The sequence below is a fragment of the Protopterus annectens genome, chromosome 7.part1, assembly GCF_019279795.1.
Source record: "Protopterus annectens isolate FY-2018-M chromosome 7.part1, PAN1.0, whole genome shotgun sequence".
NCBI lineage: Eukaryota > Metazoa > Chordata > Ceratodontiformes > Protopteridae > Protopterus > Protopterus annectens.
In genome coordinates this window covers 195,217,861-195,238,294 of record NC_056740.1, presented here as the reverse complement: position 1 = coordinate 195,238,294, position 20,434 = coordinate 195,217,861, and the positions used below count along the sequence as shown (strand labels likewise).

Below are 20,434 nucleotides of genomic sequence, written 5' to 3'. Positions count from 1 at the left end.
CTGTCAGCATGAAAGATAATGAAGGGTTCCACAGCCATAAGTGCTTGTAGCGCAGACACTCTTCTAGCTGAAGTGATGGCCAGAAGCCAGGCTGTTTTCCAAGAGAGGAATTTTAACTCTGCTGATGCTGCAGGCTCAAAGGGGGGTAGCGTGAGCTTTTCCAGTACAAAGTTAAGGTCCCAAGCAGGGGTGGGTGCTCTCCTTGGTGGCCTTAAGTTGTTTGCCCCTCCCAGGAACTGTTTGATAAGAGGGTGATTGAAAAGAGGTGGCTCAGTGTTGTAATGAGCCAAAATGGCAGAGGCATGGATCTTAATGGAGGAGAAGGATAGGCCTCTGTGGAGTAGGTCTGCTAGGTAATCCAGGATTAGAGGTAAGGAGGGCAGTGCTGTATCCTCTCCTTTAGACTGAATCCAGGAACAACACCTTTTCAACTTATCAGCATAGGATTTCCTTGTACTAGGTCTTCTGGCTTCAAGAATGACGTCCAGTACCTGCTTGCTGAGGCTGGTCACTGGGGGAGAATTTAAAGAAAAAGCCAGGCTGCAAGATTCATGGTTTGCAGTTGAGGATGCAAGATCTGTCCCCCCTGCTGAGTGTGGAGGGTTGGGATCTGGGGTAGGTGTCAGGGTGGCACCAGTGACAGGCTGCGTAGTAGTGGGTACCAGTGCTGGTGTGGCCAGTCTGGGACAATCAAGATTGTTCTTGGCTTGTCCTGTCTTATTTTGAGTAATATTCTTGAGAGAAGAGGCATAGGGGGAGAAAGCATAGATTGAGAGGTTTTCCCACTGGAAGGATAGGGCATCCACTTTCCAGGCCCTGCTGTGAGGTGTCCTGGAGCAGAATTTGCTGAGCTGGTGATTGCAGGGGTAGGCAAAGAGGTCCAACTCTGGGGTCCCCCATTTCTGGATTAGAATACTGAAGGTGCTGGGGTCTAATTGCCACTCATGTGGGCCTACGAGATTTCTGCTCAAGTCATATGCCAGATAGTTATGTTTTCCTGGCAGGAATTGAGCTTGCAGATGAATCTACATGTACAAGGCTGTGTTCCACAGGGCCATGGCTAGCCTGCAGAGTGGGTAAGAGTGTGTTCCCCCCTGCTTGCTGATGTATCACATAACTGTGGTGGTGTCTGTTTTTATCAGCAGGGGTCCTGGTGAGAGTAGGGACCTGAAAGCGGTCAGAGTGGGCTGAACAGCTAGCATTTCTTTTTGGTTGATGTGCAGATGAGATAGACTTGGGATCCAGTGGCCCTGAATGCACTTGTCATCCAGGTGTGCCCCCCAGGCAGCCTGATGCATCTGTGGTTAGGGTTTGGGCAGTGAGGGGTTGAGTAAAGGGAAGTCCCTTGTTGTGGATGCATGCTGCTGCCCACCAAAGAAACTCTGTCCTTAGACAAGGTATGATGGTTTCCAGGTCCTGAGAATGTTGGCACCAAAGACTTTTTAAGTACCACTGAAGTTTCCTCATATTCAGTCTGGCATATGGAATTAGTAGAATGCAAGAGGCCATGAACCCTAGGGCCTGCAGGAATTTCCTTGCAGATAGCTGGGTTCTGGTGGCCATTTGAGCGAAGTAGCCTGTCAGATAGGCTTGTTTTCTGGAGTAAGGAATGCCATCTGGGATGTTGTGTCCAAGCTTGCTCCCAGGAATACAATCTTTTGACTGGGGACTAGTTTTGACTTCTTTTCATTGATAGTGTACCCCAGGGAGGTTAGAAGGTTCTTTACAAATCTGAGGTGCTGCAACAGCTGTTCCTGACTGTCTGCCTGAATCAGGCAATCGTCCAAGTATGGAGCCAAGCATTTTATGAATAATCTGGGAGCAGTGGATAAGCCAAAGGGAAGTGCAGAGAACTGATAATGCAGAGATCCTGCCCTGAAACTGAGGTATTTCCTGCATGAGTCCCTGATAGGAATGTGCAGATAGACTTATTTTAGGTCTAGAGTGGCAAACCAGGCCAGCATAGGAAGAAGCTGCTGCTGAAGGGAGAGCATTTTGAATTTTGGTACTACCAAGAAGGTATTTAGAGTGGAAAGATCTAGGATTGGGCACCAAGTGCTCTCTTTTCTGGGTGCCAGGAAAAGTCGAGAATAGAACCCTTGACCTATCTGTTCCACCGGAACAAGTTGAATTGCCCTTATGGACAGCAGGGATAGAATTTGGTTTTGTGCCTCTGCCCACCGGGTTGGAGGAAGGTCTGGGAACCCTGTTGGGGTTGGCAGTGAGTGGGAAGTAACATTTGTACCCCTGGAATACAATGTTGAGGACCCATTATTCTTTGGTGATGGAGGTCCAGTTTTATGCATTATGGACAAGTTTTCCTCCTAGGGGCACAAGCAGTTGGGCAGAGATAAGGAGAGGAATAGAGAAGTCATTGTGAATTCTTTCCATAAGGGGGTGGCTTAGCATTCCCTGTTTTTGAAGTGGAGGCACTCCATTGCTTAGATCTCTGCATACCCTGAGACTGGAGTCTGGGGGGGGGGTCTGTTTCTCCTGGGTTCATAGGTTGGTACTAGGCTATTGGCCCTAGGGCCTATACAAGCCTAGCCATGACAATTTCCTGGCCATTTCTTCCCACACTATTTACTTCCCTGGACCCCTGTCTAGCAGGGCGACTGACGTGATCCCCGGGGTGAACTTCCTTTCTCCGATCCAATTGTCAAGGTTCCTTTTGAAGAGGGCCAAGGAGGCACTCTGCTTGACATGTATGGGCAGTCTATTCCAGAGTCTGGGGAGTCTCTGGGTCAGGAACCTATCCCTCCAGCAAGTTTTGTTTATTGTGATGACAAGGTTTAGATCCCTGGAGCATGTGGCTCTGAAGGATTGGGATTTCTTTAAGTGTAGCATGTCCAACAGCTCTGGGTTTTACATGGCCTTGTATGTTAAGCAGAAACCGCCTCTGAGCAGACGATATGCAACAGAGTATAGCTGGAGTTTTTTAAGGCGGTCAGCATAGGGGGTCTAGTTTGAGATGGCCTTGAGGGGACCGGAAAGGACCAATGTTTTGAGGGGCAATGCCTACTGAATCTAGGAGGGTGCACTTGCAAGAAATCTTTGACTGTCTGCATAGATTTAGCCTTTTCTTCCATCTTTTTTTAGAACCTCTTCTGCTTTGGTGCCAAACAGATTGTGCTTGTTCAAAGGAGCATCTAGTTATTTTGATTTGACATGGTTTGGCAAGGTCTGCTCCTTAAGCCAAGCATGCCTTTTCAGTACAGAACCAGTGACTGCTGCCCTGCAAGATGCTTCTAAGGCGTCAAAACCATATTACAAAGTATGCTTGCTGACTTGGCTTGCAGAATGCATAAGCTCTTGTAATTCTTTATTTTCGGCACAGTATGTAAAGGTAGCTAATTTTTGCTTAACAAGTTCCATAATATGTTGCTGGTATTTCAGCATGTGAAAATGGCAATTCAATGCTCTAATGGCGAGAGTTGCAGAGGTGAATACTTTTTTACCCCATCTGTCTAAAGCTCTGGAATTCCTGTACGAAGGAGTGGAATTTTTAGCTGTAGTTGCTTTTAAACCTTTAGGCCTGTGGGAAATTACCTCTGGGTCAGCAGTAGGATTTTTGAAAAGAAGTTTGTGAGAGTCAGGGACTCCGTAGTACCTGTCTGGTTTTCTTGGAGCAGGGGGTAAAGTATCAGGAGTTAGGCTGGTTTCCATAAAAACATCATCCACGACATCCAGAACTGGCGGCATTGCTAAAGGTCTATGTTGTGGCAAATCTAGAAATTCTCTGAGTCTCTTTTTGGACTGAGGATAGTCTTGGCATTCCCAGTAGAAATCGTCTCTTAAAGTATGCAGGGTTTCACCAAAAGAAAAATCCTCTTGAGGGGAACCAGAGGGAATGGATTCCTCTGCACCTGAATCCTCATAAGCAGAAAAAGGCATATCTTCATATTCAGAAACCTCAGAGTCGTCGGACTCTTGGTCTGTTAAAGCTGCTGGGGACAGGTCTCTTTCTGTTAGCAGGAGAAGGCTGGCTTCCCCTAATCAGCATAATTAGGTCTTCTGCCATTTTAAACATTTGATGTTGTGGCAAGGAAACAGGTGCTCGAGTTTGGGTTATCGTTTCTTTAGGCGTAGCTTGTACTCTTGGCCTTAGAAACCCGGTAGATTTAGACAGAACTGAAGATGCGAAAGAAGTCAGTTTGTGTTGAGAATCAGTACTGCGAAGAACTTCCTCAGAAGCCGGTGCCTGCACAGCAGCTCCGGACCCATTCAGGGTAGAGACATCCACAGGTTCCATAGTCAAAGAAGAGTCTTGCAGCATACAAACTCTGAACGGGTCTCGGTAACGGCTTGTGAATCCATCGAAGCGGGCATCAGGGGGTGTGAAAGCTCCTCACTGAGTACTGGCGAACTGGAGACTAGCTTAACAGAAGTGTCGTCGGCAGTTTTGGATCTGTGCGGTCTGTCTCTGTCTTTATCCTTACGTTTTTTTTGGAAGATTGGTAGTTGGATGGCTTACCGAAGCCATTTTGGAATACGAAGATCGAGAGCAGAAGTATTTAGCGACAATAAGGGCTTGATGACAAACAGTTCGGGTGTTGAACAACGCTCAAAACTGGTAGCAACGTACTTTGTGGTCTGGGCCTAAATAGGTGATGCAGTAGGAATGGAAATCTTGCTTTGGTATTTGCTTTCCACAGGTGAAACAATTGTTAACTTTTTCTGACATCGGTTAGAGCAAGAAAAAGGATCCCCAATGGGGTACTTAGTCTTAGAAGCATTCAGGATGATTCAATTCGGAAATGAAAACTCAGGTAGCAGCTGACCGGCACTCGTGCGAACTGCTTCTGCTTCAGGCTCCTCGGCAAGAAAGACTGATGTAATGGTGTCGGCTGCCTGTTTATACACCCCCTGACGACCTGACGTCTGTCCTGGAGCGACAGCAACCGACGCAGAAATACCAAGTCTCTGGTATTTGGGCCAACTGAGGGCTACCTGCAGGCAGATAACCCAAGTGTAATGACTGCAACAGTGAAACACAAAGAACATCCACTGCTACGTGGCAGTGCACGATGGTGCACTACATGCAAACAAGTGCAAAGGCAGGGCTTCAATAAAACAAGAAATAACCCTTTTAACTCAAACTAGCCAATAACTATATCACAGTTTATACATCTTTGTAAAACACTTTACGTGTTTATTTTCTTAAATAAATTCAACAACCATTTCACCACACTCATTCCAACATATCACATATTAATTCCTCATCTTTTCTTTTGTTATACAGGAATTTTTCACTTCCAACCTTATAGTTCCCATACATGTCCAGATCAATGCTTTTAAATACTTTTCAGACATAAATGTCTCTAAATACCTTCCAAAAACAATTTTATGGTGTGGCTTTACTACAGCAGCTATTATACATTATTTCCTCTATTATTTTATATTTCACATTACTTTTCTGTGGCAGTTTGTCTAATAACAGACATCACAGGAAATCACTGGTTTCAATAAAGCATTTGAATCTTTCCTGCCTTTTCCTTACTGCTTTCTTGTATCCACCCCCTCCCCATTTTTGCCCAAGGATCTGGTGCCCTGGTTAATTTTCCCCTAGTAAGTAGGAATGCAACTTTGGGCCTCTCCTGAAAAGAGGACACTGGCATAGTGGTACAACCTGGTCAACAAAGAAGAGAAAATAAAATAAAATAAAATAAATGTATGTCTTAATATATTCCCCCCAACTCCCATTTTATATGATAATTCCTATAGGAATTCCTCCTACTTGGCCTCTTCAAAATCTTTTATTTCTCTGTTGTATAGGATATCTCAATTTTTATCCAGTATTTCTCACTATATACTACATAAAATATCTAACTGCTCTTTCATACAACTTTCTTTTCTTTCTTCCTAGTACGATTCCTTCATATGCCTTCATCTCTTTGCACAAGCTTGGTAGCACAACACCTCTTAAGCAGCTTTGATAATCTTTTTAATGCATTAATTGGCTAGAACTGCAGATCAAGGTGAAATAGACAGCCACTGACTAACTCTTTTCACTACTATCATCAATGAGCTTAACTGATATACATGCTGTGATTGACGAATGGGAAAGTCTGTTGTTGGAGGGCAGGGTGCACATGACTGAAAACTTGCACAAGAGTTTGGTGGTATTTCACATGGGTCAAAACATTCTGATAGTAGGAATTAATCTAAGACTCTAGAATGGAAACAATAAATGCACGTTATTGAGCTGTGTAATGGTAAGTAGTGATAGGAGTAGTAACAGCACGACAGTCTGGCTGCCCAACTCGTGTTCAAAATCACTGCTTGCCTATTGGGACTCTCTATTTTCTCCGAGTCTTTTTGGTTTCTAATACCATGATGGGAATGGATCCCATTCCCAAGTCAAAGTATGATTAAAGTTCATGAAATTAGTATCGTTTCACTCTTTGATGTCAGCCAAAAGTGCTCTTCGCAGCACCCGCAATGTGCCCAGTAATGACTCCTCCTGCAGTTTATACGGAGGTACATGTATTGGTAGAGTATCTAAATAAGATTTTAGACTTTTTTTATAAGACCCATTCGTCCTACTACTATTGGAAGTATTTGGGTATCTTTCTTCCAGCTTGCAGATTCTGATATTTTTATAACTTTGTGTCTCTCTGTGCGCAGGACACTGTATTCACTGGATATGGCGATTTCAATGATTAAAGCTACTCTTGTCTTCTTTTCCTGGAACACTATATCTGGTTTTCTAGCATCTATCTTTTGAATTGTTGGTAATGCATGATCCCATGTGATGCAGACTTCATAATTTTCTATCATGCTTTGTGGCTCATGTTTCCAGTTCTTTTCAGCCACTTCAGAACCATAATGTTTGCACAATTCCCAGTGCAACAGTCTCGCCACATTATTGTGCCTTTCAGTATACAGTCCTTCTGCCATTAGTAAGTCACAACCAGTAACAAGATGTGCAACTGTTTCCAGTTCGATTTTACAAAACCTACATTTGTCCATTTCTCCCACATGTTCAATGGACTTTATAAACCAGCATGTACGTAGCCCACTATCTTCAGCTGGCAATATTAACCTTTCGTCTCTTGGTTTGAATTCCCCTTCTCCTTTACCATTCCTGCTTTTGTTCATGATCAACATGAGGTTCTTCCAGAAGTTTTCTATACTTGCAAATATATTTATTTATTTTCCATATTTCTTGCCTTTTCATCTGATCCTTCACCTTACATTTTTTCTTTTGTTTTTTGTCATATTCAGTTGCTGCCTGATTTTTATCTACTTCTGGTTTGATTTCCATTCCTGCTTGACGCTGATATGCTTCTGCTAGATTAAGCAGGGAAGTCATCTTAGATTTATTCTCCTCATGTTTCAAAACTATCACTACACTTGGGTCTCGAGAGGTTAGCAGATGTGGGGAGCCCCACGATTGCAGATCTGTACATGTAATCAATTTCAAGGAGGCCCATCCCTCCTTCGGAGCGGGGAATATACAATCTTGGTATGCACTGATTTTTATAGGACATCACAAACTGGAAAACAGCAAATTCGATACCAAACTAGCAAAAAACAGAACAAGTAGAAAAACGCCACGGCAGAATATACTAAGCACGGACCTTTATTGTAAGCGCTTTCGGTCAAGGTATTACCTCAACCTTCTTCAGACAAACAATTTAAACAACCACCCAACTTTGCTTAAATACACAATACTTAATTAATAAATCACTCACTTAATTAGTCCACTAATTGTCATAACATTTTAAAGCTACAACGCATTTGTAACTTTAACTATGGATATACATTGGTTCTATATAAAATGCAATAAATAATATAAATCCATGTGTATGTGCAAGGTGTATATGTATGTAATATACAAACTTGCTTAGATATTTAAATATTTACGTTTATACTTTCCTTTGAAAGTAATATTACCTAAAATAATTTATCTAAACTCTAATTTACAATATCAGTACACAACAGACACCGTTCTACAAATTTCTCCAACAACTCCAATTCTTAAGTTAAAATGTCTTAATCATATACATATCTAAAAAATATATATATGTATATAAAACTAGATTCCATACAAATAAACCTATATGTTAACATCCAGATTCTGAGAGAGAGAATCTGGATGTTAACATATAGGTTTATTTGTATGGAATCTAGTTTTATATATACATATATATATTTTTTAGATATGTATATGATTAAGACATTTTAACTTAAGAATTGGAGTTGTTGGAGAAATTTGTAGAACGGTGTCTGTTGTGTACTGATATTGTAAATTAGAGTTTAGATAAATTATTTTAGGTAATATTACTTTCAAAGGAAAGTATAAACGTAAATATTTAAATATCTAAGCAAGTTTGTATATTACATACATATACACCTTGCACATACACATGGATTTATATTATTTATTGCATTTTATATAGAACCAATGTATATCCATAGTTAAAGTTACAAATGCTTTAGCAAAATGTTATGACAATTAGTGGACTAATTAAGTGAGTGATTTATTAATTAAGTATTGTGTATTTAAGCAAAGTTGGGTGGTTGTTTAAATTGTTTATGTCTGAAGAAGGTTGAGGTAATACTGAAAGCTTACAATAAAGGTCCGTGCTTAGTATATTCTGCCGTGGCGTTTTTCTACTTGTTCTGTTTTTTACTGATTTTTATAGCTCATTTGGTGAGCATGAAGCATCCTTCTTGTTTTAATATCTAATCTGTCCAACACGTTTTGGGGCCAATCAATCACTCCAAAACTGTAAGTTAGGACAGGAAGACGAAATTGGTTTATTGCTTGGATTTTGTTCTTAGATGTCAATGCTGCTTTCAGGATTAATTTAAGTCTTCTAAAATATTCCTTACTAAGTTTTACTCGCATTTGTTCGTGTTTTATTGCTGATCCTTCATCAATTCACAAGTATTTATATACTCCTTCTTGCTCAAATTCTTTTTTGCATCACATTCTTGTCCCAAACTGATGTTTCTTGGTGCTGCAGTTTTCCTGTCTTAAAGGTTGCTTTTGCACATTTATCAAGGCCAAATGGCATTCTAATATCATCTGAAAATGTTTTGACAACCTGCAGCTGTGCTTTCAGTTCCTCATCTATTGAGCTATACAGTTTTAAATCATCAACAAACAGAAGATGAGAAATATTTAGACTGTTGTTTTCTAGATGCCAGATTGTAGCCATGGCCTAAGCCATTAAATTAAACAGCTTAATGGGTTAAGGGCAAGGCAGAACAGCAACTGTGAAAGAGAGTCACCCTGGAATATCCCCCTTTGAATTTTTATCCCGGGGATAATAATTTGTCCTTGTCCTTTATCATGGTTTAATTGCAAAGTGGTCTGCCATTGTTTCATGGTCACTGTAAGATACTCGATCTGTGTAGGATATATCTTTTAATTTTTAAGCAATCTTTTATCCATGAATGTGGGATACTATCAAATGCTTTTTTGTAGTCAATCCATGTCATACTTAGATTCTTCCCCCTTTTTACAGTTCTCCACTATTTAACAGCAAATAATCCTTTGTTCAATATGACTTTCTTTTATTGCCCTTTTGTTCTACTGCCATAATTGAGTTTTCTTCTAAATGGCTATAAACTCACTTCATTCACAATCATCAATTCCCATGTATAATTTATATGTCGTTGGAAGGCAAGTTATTGGTCTATGATTTTTGGGGTAGCTTGCAGGTTCACTCTTAAGCAGGAGCATTGTTTTACCTGTTGTTAGCCAGACTTGTGTCTGTTCGGGGTGTGCATATAAATAGTTCTTATTCATGGCTAGGTCTTCATGCAAAGATGTTAATACTTTTAACCAAAAGTTAGGCACTGTATCTGGGCCTGGGGTTTTCCAATTAGAGGCTTTTCTTAACTTTGTTTCAATCTCTCTGGCTGTTACTTCATCCCATTTCATGTCCTGTACCTTTAAACTTCTTATTCTTTCTTTTACTTCTTTTATCCATTTAGCATCTTTGTTGTGCCCCACAGGATCTTCATAGACACTTCTCCAAAATGCATCTATTTTTTCTTTCTTTTGGTGGTCTTTCAATTCCTTTTACCTTGTTTCCCAATTCTCTATAAACCTTTTTGGGTCATCACGAAATTGCCTGTGTTGTACTTTTCCTTTATATTTATCTGTGTATCTTCTAAGTTTTTCTGCCTGTTCTGAAATTTTTAATTTATTTGCGGTAGTGCATGATAGATCCTGGTCTGTTCTAATACTGCGTACTGATTTTATCACATTTATCTTTTTTTAATATTTTTGTTGATCTATTCCCTCTTCTATAATCTTCTAACAGTGACACTTCTTGTCTTAATTGCTTATATGTTTCTCTATTCGATACTTCCATGATGCTATTCAATTTCTCCCCTTCCTTTGCCTCACTACTCTGTGCTCTTGTGGTAGAACTTTATCAGTTATTAATTTAGCTGCACAGTAACATATCCTGTTTACTTCTGTTATACCGCATGGATCTCTATGGACAGTCCTAATTACTGTGTTCATTTGTTTTATCAGACTTCTAACTTTTGGAGTTTTATTGACCTTCTGCAGTCTATTTCTTTCATTGAGTTTAATACATCTATGTCCATTAAATCAAGCGACTCTTCCCTTAGTACATTTTCTTCCAGACTAAGGGCAAATCCTTTGTTTTGCACTTCCTGCGGGCATTCTATAGAAAGTTCTATAGCATCTTCCTGTGGCACCTTATCTTCAATTTCATCCTGTGCCATCAGTTGTTTTGTCATATGGGAACTCACTGGCCTATCACTCTTCAACATTGACTGCATCAGAGTTTCCGCAGTCTCCTGTTCCTTCCCTTGCTGTCTAGTGTTAAGTGAATGTTTATACTGGTTTCCTGTGGAAGGCTCCAAAACATCTTGATATGGCACCTGACCAATTGCTTCCTTTTCCACTGGTTTCCCCTTAATTTGGATATACATTGCTCTATCCTGTTGTGCTTTCTGCATTAGATTTTCTACACTGAATACTTCACTTTACAAGTGCTCCATAAACTCAGTTTCTATTTCTTTAACTTCTACATTACTAATCTCCTTTTCTACTTTTCCTCTGTATTCTTATTTTTTGTACTGTAAGATTTTCTATATTTGGATTCCTTTTGCCTGTAGTTCTCTTCAAATATCTTTGTGACTGCTTTCTCTATATTAGTTAACTTTCCCATGTCCATATTTCTTTTTTATACTTTTCAAACATGTCTAGGTTTAGTTGTTTACATTTTCGCACTCCCTCATATGCTTATTTTTCCAAACAGATTAAAGTTTCTTGACCTATATTCTGTTTTCAAAAATCTGTTGTATTAATGAACGCAAATTTTTATCTGAAGCTTCTGACAGTTTTTTCTGTGAAAGTATTTTTCTTTCCTCTAATTTATCTCTTAACCTCTTTGTATATCCTCTATCTGGTAATTCTGGTCTTTTTGCATAACAACAACAATACATAATTTCTTTCTTAACCTCAATAGTCCACTCTGTCTTTATGACTCTTCTTTGGCCTATCAGTTTTTGTGATTTTTGTGGACTGCTACTTCTTTCTACAACAGGGGGGCCACCCTCCCCTTGGGCTTGGCCTGGACCCATTGTAGGAATGTTTCTGGATTTTGAGGATTCTACACTGTCATTTTTTCCCATCATGGCACCAGTATGCCTACCAGGATTGGGCACTTTTTTATCCTGGGACTTCTGCACCCAGCTATCTTCTTTTGTTTTTGACTTACTTCTGTCTATGATATAGGCTATATAAATACAGTCTATATATATCAGTGTCGCCTTGGTGAGATTTTGTGAAAAACAGGGTCCACTTTTCTTCTGTTTGGCCTACTGTATTATTTCAAGGACATCACATTCTGCTTACGAGAGAAAGTATCTGAAGCTGCTAATGGAGCAGTGTTCGCTTAATCTGAGCCAGTACACTATAAAGTATTGGATAAAATCTCCTTCTTAAGAATGTTTGAATATGTCATATAGCACCTTAGTTTATGTGATGGTACTTCATACTTAAGACTCTGTCTTATTGCTGTTTTTAACAAATCTTACATTTGGGAGTGATGAAAATTTCAGATTTGTAACCTTCATGGTCTAAGAGGGAAAGTATATCCAATATAGAGGCACAGACCTAGAAGGGAGTGATCTGAAAGCAGATGGGAAGGATATACCAGCACTGACAAAAGGGAGTAAGTAGGAACTAAAGGGACCTTTAGGAAAAACACAAGAGGAAGCACAGGGACAATGCATACAGGAAAGGAGGCAGCAGAGGGGCCATTTGTAAGGAGATAGAAGATAGATCATAAGTACAGGAAAGGCTGTGAAACCATAAGTACAGGGATAGAGTGGGCAGCAAGATTATGAGTACAGGGATAAAGGGAGCAGCAGCAGCAGGACCATAAGTAGGGGAAAAGAAGGAGGAGAAGCCTTGAGACCATCAGCTAAACAATGGAAGAGACAGGAGGTTAGGTTGACAGGCATAAGAAAACAATGTCTTAAGTGAATAGTGGCAAAACATGAGTGGGCCTACAGCTAACAGTACAGAAGTTTCATGTTTTACATAGTACAATGCATATTATCTGGTCTGGGTCAAGACTGATCCTAGGTTTCAAGTTCAAGTCCAAGAAGTTCTAAATCCATCACTGACTGGGTACAAGCTTTCCTTCCAGAGATTGTTGAACTGTTACTGTTGTGGAATCCTTCTCAATGATGCTATGCCTAGACAGGGAGCTCCAGACCACTTAGATTCAGATCAAGTTAATACTTTACAACAAAAAAATCACAGATCTCACGTGCAAGTTCTAAGTGTGAAATAGAAATGTCTTATGTTGTAAAACTCAAAATTCAGGAGTTGTACAACATAAAGCAAATGACCAAGCAGGGTATTACAAAGGTATTAGTAGATACTGTGAAGAGATAGACTTGTACTTGTTACCCGGATGAAGACTAGGACTGCTCCTAATGGTTCTGCAGAGTTAATTTTGTATGAGTTAATGGCAAGGAAAGACATAAAGCTGCCTCACTACAATTGTAGGGTGGGAGAGACTGGGGGACAGATTCATGAATGGCTGCACTAAGTATACATGATCTCAATTCAAGAACATCCCTACCACATTTTTTGTGCTGTCTGTTCACTCAGAAAAGATTACACTAAGTGCATGTATATATGTAGTCTACACATTGTGGTAACCTTTGTGAATCACCCTCAATATATAAAGTTTCAAGAAAATCAGTAGAAAAACTAAAATTAAGAGGAAGACGGTGGGAGTTATGCTTGTGTTATCTATTCACTCAGAATGGTATACACTTAGTGTAGGTGTACAAGAATCCAGCCTTGGATCTTTTCAGGACTGATTTGTGCATTTCCCTTTTGTGCATATACCTCAGAAACTTCAGGCAAGTTAGGGAACAACAACAGCTGCATGATCAGAAGCTTCGGATAGGTGAGTCAGGCCTATCCGAACTCCTGGAGATCAGGTTATATTAAGAGACTTAACATCTTAATGTGCATATATCTTAGAAAGTTCAGGCAAAATGTTAGGGACCAACAACAGTTGCATGATTAGAAGCCGGGGATAGGCGAGTCAGGTGTATCTGAACTCCTGAAGATCAGGTTATATTAACAGACCTAACATCTTAACCACAACTGTGTTTCTAAGTGGACCAGACTGTGACCTTTCCTGTCAGTTGAGGACACCTGAATTTGTATAAGAGGCACAGCTAAGAAACGATGGAAGCATTCACCTAGACTGCAGAATGGAAAAGTACTAATCTTCCTGCTTCAAACTTAATTCACAAGATGAAGTTTAGAGAAGGGCCCTAAACCAGACAATCCATGTTAAGTACAGAACTCACTGGCATAACTACCCAGTAAGATGGTACCAGTTTAATCAACATGGTGCATGACAGATCCTCAGCAGGAAGATCCTAATAAACTAACAGGCCCCTTCTACCAGAAGGCCACCCACATGGCTTTGCACCTGAAGCAAAAATAGACATACTCATGTAACTTATCCTGTCAGACTCATCCAAAATCAAAGCATCAGAATTTTCTGATAAGTCAAACACTGGGATTTAGGCTACCAAAAATACTTTTCAACAGCATGTTGTCTACCTGTAGGCCAAGCAAAGATAACTCAAGCCACAATTAGTGATCAGCAGAGACACACGGTAGAAAAAGGTGTAAGAATGTTTAAAGGAAGACGGTACTCAAAGCCCTGCAGCTAATATCTGCCATTACCATTAAAGCAGAACATGGAAAGCTCAGCCATAACACCCATTAAAACATCCAAGTCCAGTCATTTTCAAGTTTTTGAATAATGCTGATAAACCAAAAGTGACAGAATCTGCTGCCTGTCATGTTAGAGTATATCAGGGTCATTCCATTAAATTTACAACTAAAAGATGTGTTTTTACCAACATAACTGCATTATAAAAATGGATTAAATATAACCTTCTTAAATATCCTACCACTTTTTTTTAATTAAGTGATGCAGTCTGATAACCCTGATGCTGTTTTACTGTTCCCATAGAACAATTTTGCCATTGAAGCATTGGGTGTTTAGCTCTTCCATGTACTTCAGACCCTCACACCACTGAAATACCTGCTGAACAATCCAAAATAATCACAGGCCCAAGGAAATTTGCTACCATCCCAAAGCACCAAGTTATCCATCACCTAATCGTAACCCTAACCATAATGTTCACCCTCAGAGATTAGAAGCTCAGCTTATCTTTCTAGCAATTCAACAGCCAAGCAGTTAATTTAACTGACAGCTTAGAAGCTCTTTGAATCTCTCTGTAATACAGTAGAACAGGAAATGTGCAAAACAACCCTCATAATCCAGTCTTTTGGAAGTCCAAAGATCCCCTTCCAATGATTGTAAACCCAGGCATGTTAAACATATACATTTTCTTCCACCTTGATGCAAGATGAAAAGTAACTAACAAGCCCCATCATAAGAAAAAGAATCCCATATGACTTTCTCCCTGGACATGGAGACAAAAGCATTCTGTGAACTTGATCATGGAGGTACACTGACAGGAGCTCTCAGAACTTCACTTTTAGTTGTAAAATAAGTACAGATGTGTTTCAGACCATGGCAACATAGCTCTTCACTCAATTTTTAACTGTCATTTGTATCAGCTACAAGGTTGCTGTGTGGGACACTTCCCAATGCTCTGTAGTTGTCTACGGTTAATTCCTTCACTTCTGGATATTATTACAGCTTATTTATTTCTGTTAATAACAAAAATAAATACTGTATCAAACAGGAAACTAATAAATTAATAACTGAAATGAACTGACCCAATGCAGTAAACAGACTTAAAAATGTTAGTAGTTAGACTTCATTATAGGATAGCAGGAGTATTCTCTGATTAATTATTGCCTTAGTATAAGTGGGTAGTGGCTTAGATGCTAGAGGACTCCACTGGGCAGGGAGAAGAGTGAAGAGGTGTTGGCTATTTGCCTTACTCGAGGGAGTGAAGGGTGCATGCCACAGGAGATATCTCCCACTAGTTAATTTCCTCTGGAGACTGGAAACCTAGTGAAGCTGTCCGTTTACAATGGGAGGTCAACAATGAAGTAAAGGCTATTGCACTTGTAGATACAGTTGACAGCCACACATTGCACCCAATTCAACCATGTGTCCAGTGAGGAGACATTAGGTGTGAAAACAGAAAATCCCCACGAAGGCTATTCGACCATCAGCTCTTTACCAAAGGCTATTCCACCATCAGCTCTTTACTTAAAAGGGGCCAAATGGGATCAGATTGTGGCAAACAGCCAGATATTTGGCAGGCATTACAGAGCACAACAATAGGGAAAAGAACAAGGATGCAGCACTCTACTGCCCTCTTCCTCTTGACTTCCTTACTTTGGCAACACTATTTGATCTTAATTCATTTTTATTTTTCTAGCTAACAGCTGCGAGATAATATCTAAATGATTAAGTGCTTATCCCAGAAGCTTGAACTCATTAGTTAAAGGCATGTAGAGTTTACATATATTATGCAGCACAAAGCTGATGTTTTATTTGTTTGGACAAATGTGGCTAAAAAGCAGGTTAGCTAGGGCGTATTCTATGTATTGCCAATCACTCTTCCAAATGTGGGGTCAGGATTCTTGCTAGCAGCAAGTTAGTTTAGTCCTTAACAGATCACCACTATGAGAGTGACAGAAGATGGAGAACTGGTAACTATAGAACAATCATCCTATGCATACTAAGTACAGTGTACAGCCCAAATACTGATGTCCCAGTTTTTCTTGCCACCACCGTTCACACTCTTTTCAATTTAACATTAGCTCCAGACTTAGTTTTAGACAGGCTGATCACACTTGAAAGCTCCACCCAGAATCCAAAAATGTCACAGTTCAAATCCTGAAGAATGAATGCTCAGGGGCAGTAAAATAGAAAGCACACATGTTCCAAAATGCATGCACACTGAAGGGAAGGCTTGTTTTATTTATTTATGTACTTATTTAATTATTTACTTATTTATTTTCTTGTATATTAACCGGGTGAACTACCGCAGAACTTTTTTCATCCATGAAATGGCGGCACAATATAAATTAAACTAATGCACACAGAGCAACATCTTAGATATATTAATGCACATCAAAATATGAGCACTATAGAACACAGATATGTTTCATCATCATTTGAGCTATAGTAGTGCACTGTATCAGAGTGTGAGCTTTAAACAGTGTACAAGTGTTTCTAGCAGAGATAGTCCCTGGGATCCATTAATGCCTACACTAAGTGTACACAGTTCTGAGCGAACAGACAACACAGCATAACTCACACCTTTCTTTCTCATAATTTTAGTTTTCCTAGCAATTTTCTTGCAAACTTAAATATTGAGGGGGGATTCATAAAGGTTGTCACAAAGAGTAGACTTCATCTAAGCTTAGTGCAATCTTTCTGTGTGACTAGAAAGCACAACAAAATGTGGTAGGGATGTTCTTGACTACAGATCATGTACACTTAGTGTAAATTAAGTGTCTAAACTGTGGATACTGATAAACCAGGTAATGGATTACCTGCCAACATACAAAACTACTTGTACAACAAACCTGTAGTGCAGTGATTGTTCTTTGAATGCACAATGTGATAAGCAGATTAATTAAATTATGAAATTATCTGAACACGATACATAAACAATTTAGCATGCCATATTCTAATTACAGAATTAAAATATTTGTTAGAATCTGACATCACAGAAGGCCTATACATGCTAAACTCCAGCTAAAAGGCCAAAACATTTAGTCAATAAAATTACAGTTTAAGTTTTCAGTATTGAGATAATGCTCAAGTGATCTGACAATAAATATAGGTCTGCCTCTGAGAGGAAATTTAGTCTCTGATTATGATTCACATACATTTTTTCTTCAATTTACCACCAAGCTGAACTCATACGCTCTCTTAAATCAGCATCTAAAATGTGCCACAACATAAAAAGTAGGAAATGCTAAATATGGGCTTATAACAAAGCAGCAAGACAATAGGCAAGCAGGACATGCTGACACATGCTGATGAATGAGTTCACTAAAGCAAAAGTCAAGTCATAAGCTCTGGGCAGCTACCTCTTTGTTGATGCAAAGGAATTCTGCTGGTTCCTGAACAATAACTGAAGCTTCCCAGCATTCTCCATTTATAATCTCCTTCTCCTAAAACAGAAAAGCAATTATGTTTTCTGTAGATTAAAATGGTTTATTTTGTGTAAGCATAACCACTGAAAAGTATAACAAAAGGCATCATGGTATTTAATTATACAACTGAATGGAAAAACAGAAACAAAATCAATACACTAAGTATAGGTATTCAGTAACTTATTATAAAGAGAGAACAATAAGTCATTATGCTGTTGAAAACATAGAAAGTGATTTTTATATAATTTTTCTTTGCTATAAAAAACAATACTTCATTTTCTTTATTCTGTCTCTCTCTCTATTAATATTGCCAGCAAGACCTGCACATACATTTACATCCTCTGTGCACCTGCATTACCACTCAAGGTATAACTTTGCCAAGCTAATCCCCACCCATTCAAAAGCAGATGAAAACAACTAATCAAATATGAAGCAGTGCACATACATTGACAAGTGTGTTGCTGGGGGGTGGTCTTCATCAAATATTACCAGATACAAGCTTTCCCTTTTCTGTTGTGGTCAGATGTGCAGTAATGCAGAAACTGAAGCATGTAATTTGGCTCCTACAGTGATGCGCATTTCCATGTTTCATCAAACAAGCCCCACCCCATTCTCAGAAGAAAGACAACTGTCAGTGGATACTCCTGTCTTCCTATCCCCTCCAAGCCCTTTGCAACCCACACAGCTTCAGTTTTTGCCAAACAAACTATCACACCAAATATATGGATAACAGCCATTATCATGTAAATCCCAAATCAATCTAACCCAAACAAATCTTCCCAGCGCAGACCAATCGCTGTCCTCCCTGCTTTAAACAAAATGCTTAAAAAAAGTTCAACTCATTTAATAAGCTACTACCTACAACCTCCTCTCCCATAAACAACAAGGGAGGGAATGCACATACTTCCCTGTGGACTGTAACAGATGAAATCCTATTAGTTGTGGACAGAAGCCAGCTCACAGGCACCATCTTTATCAACCTTACAAAAGCCTCTAACTTCACTGACCACAAAATCCTCATCCTTCATTTACTACAAACAATCACAAGACTCGGTTCCCGACCTTGATTTTAAAACTACCTCAACAATCACCTCTTTTCCATCAAAATTCACACCTCGATTTCCCAGCCAGTCAAACTTCAAAAAAAGTACTACAAGGTTCCATACTTATTCCAGTACTATTCTCTGTCTTTATAAATAAACTACTCCTTGATCTACCTCACCCCCCCTACTCTTTGCAGATTACATGGCACTAATTCACATAAACTGCTCAGTACTAAACCTCAATATCCAGAAAGACCTGCAACCATGTTTCCTTGCTTTGATCCACTGAATCTCAAAGAAAAGCCTCCGCAACTGTAGCAAAACCAAAACTGATTTTTCACTCCAAACAGAAACTTAAAAACACAAAACTCTTGGCTGAACTTACTTACTACCCTTCACTCACTCCCTTCAACCCAAGTCGCATCTCACAACCCTCTCCAAACTCCTACTCCCCCACCCACTTCATGTCTGCAGACCTTTCCTCTACCTCTTTCCCCCTACTGACCTAAGCTACCTAAAGACACCCCTAACTTGCACTATTCTCATAATCTCCTTTTCTCTCCATCTTTCTTACTTCTATAACCATAATATGAATACCATCTCTCAACGGAAGACATCACTCAGTTTCCTTCACCGTCTCTAATCATGCAATCTCTAATATCTTTTTTAAATATCTTATTAGAATCGTCTCACGTCTTTTTTATTGCATACTAACCTATGTAACAAATGATAAGACTAATGAGTTTTTCCTCACAAATTTCTGTAACTCAAGTTATTGCTTTACATTTTTTCACTCCTGTATTTTGTAGTGTAACATACTTTGTGATTTAAAATATCTGTGATTGATTTTTGAAAGACTGATTGTGGAGCTTTTTTCTCCCCAAGCCTCCACTGAAAATGAGCATTTTCTGGCCCAGTCAGACTTTCCTGGCAAACAAATGTCAAATAAATTAATAAATATCTATGACCACAACATCCCCATAGAAAACATTACTTCTTTTAAATACCTTGACATTTGGCTTGACGTCTCCCTTAACTTTTTCTTCCACCTCAACTACACAAGAAGTAAGATTAACTAATGCCTGGACCAATAAAATCTTCCCATTTCTTACGAAAACCTCCAGAATGTTTACAGATAAAGGCATTCTACTCTCCAAAACTGAGTATGGCCTCCATCTTATAGCTTTAGTATCAATAGCAAACTCCATACACATAGAAATAATAACCAGCAAAATATGTAGATTTATTATCTGGTCCACTAAAAATGAACACTACTATAAAACACTGAAAAAGCAAAATGGATCTCAGTTCAATAAGGGGTTTACCTTCTCCTGGGACCCTAACTATTCAAACTCCTAGTCAACCAGACCTTTTATCTCCTAGCAGCTGAACTAATTAGACAACCTTTCTCTTACAGCCACACAAACCATGACAACTCTGCTCCCACACTGCAACCCCCCCTAAAAAATTAAACTCTACAGTACAAACTATTACTTGTCTATACCAGGTCCCAAATTATGGGAAAGTATCCCCCTACAAATAAAAAGTCACTGTCTGTCATCAAACCATATAGGATCACAGGATCATAGGTTGTTACTGGGCTATTAGCCCTGAGGCCCTTATAAGCCTAGCCAAGAGTTTAGCCCATGTTTAGACAAGTCAGCACCCAAAGCCCCTGTCCAGCAGGGACACAAGTGGAATCCCAGGGGTGCATTTTCTGTTTCACATCTAGTTATCCAGGTTGCGCTTAAAA

At 39.4% G+C, this 20,434-nt stretch overlaps 1 protein-coding gene across 1 annotated transcript in view; it reads right to left on the bottom strand.

Annotated features, from left to right (window-relative positions):
- LOC122807687 overlaps window positions 1-20,434 on the bottom strand; it is a 1,034,636-nt gene that overhangs the window by 572,250 nt on the left and 441,952 nt on the right. Inside the window, exon 7 of the mRNA XM_044078639.1 lies at window positions 17,573-17,656. Within this exon, the coding sequence (XP_043934574.1) occupies window positions 17,573-17,656 (84 nt within the window). The remainder of the gene's footprint in view (window positions 1-17,572; window positions 17,657-20,434) is intronic.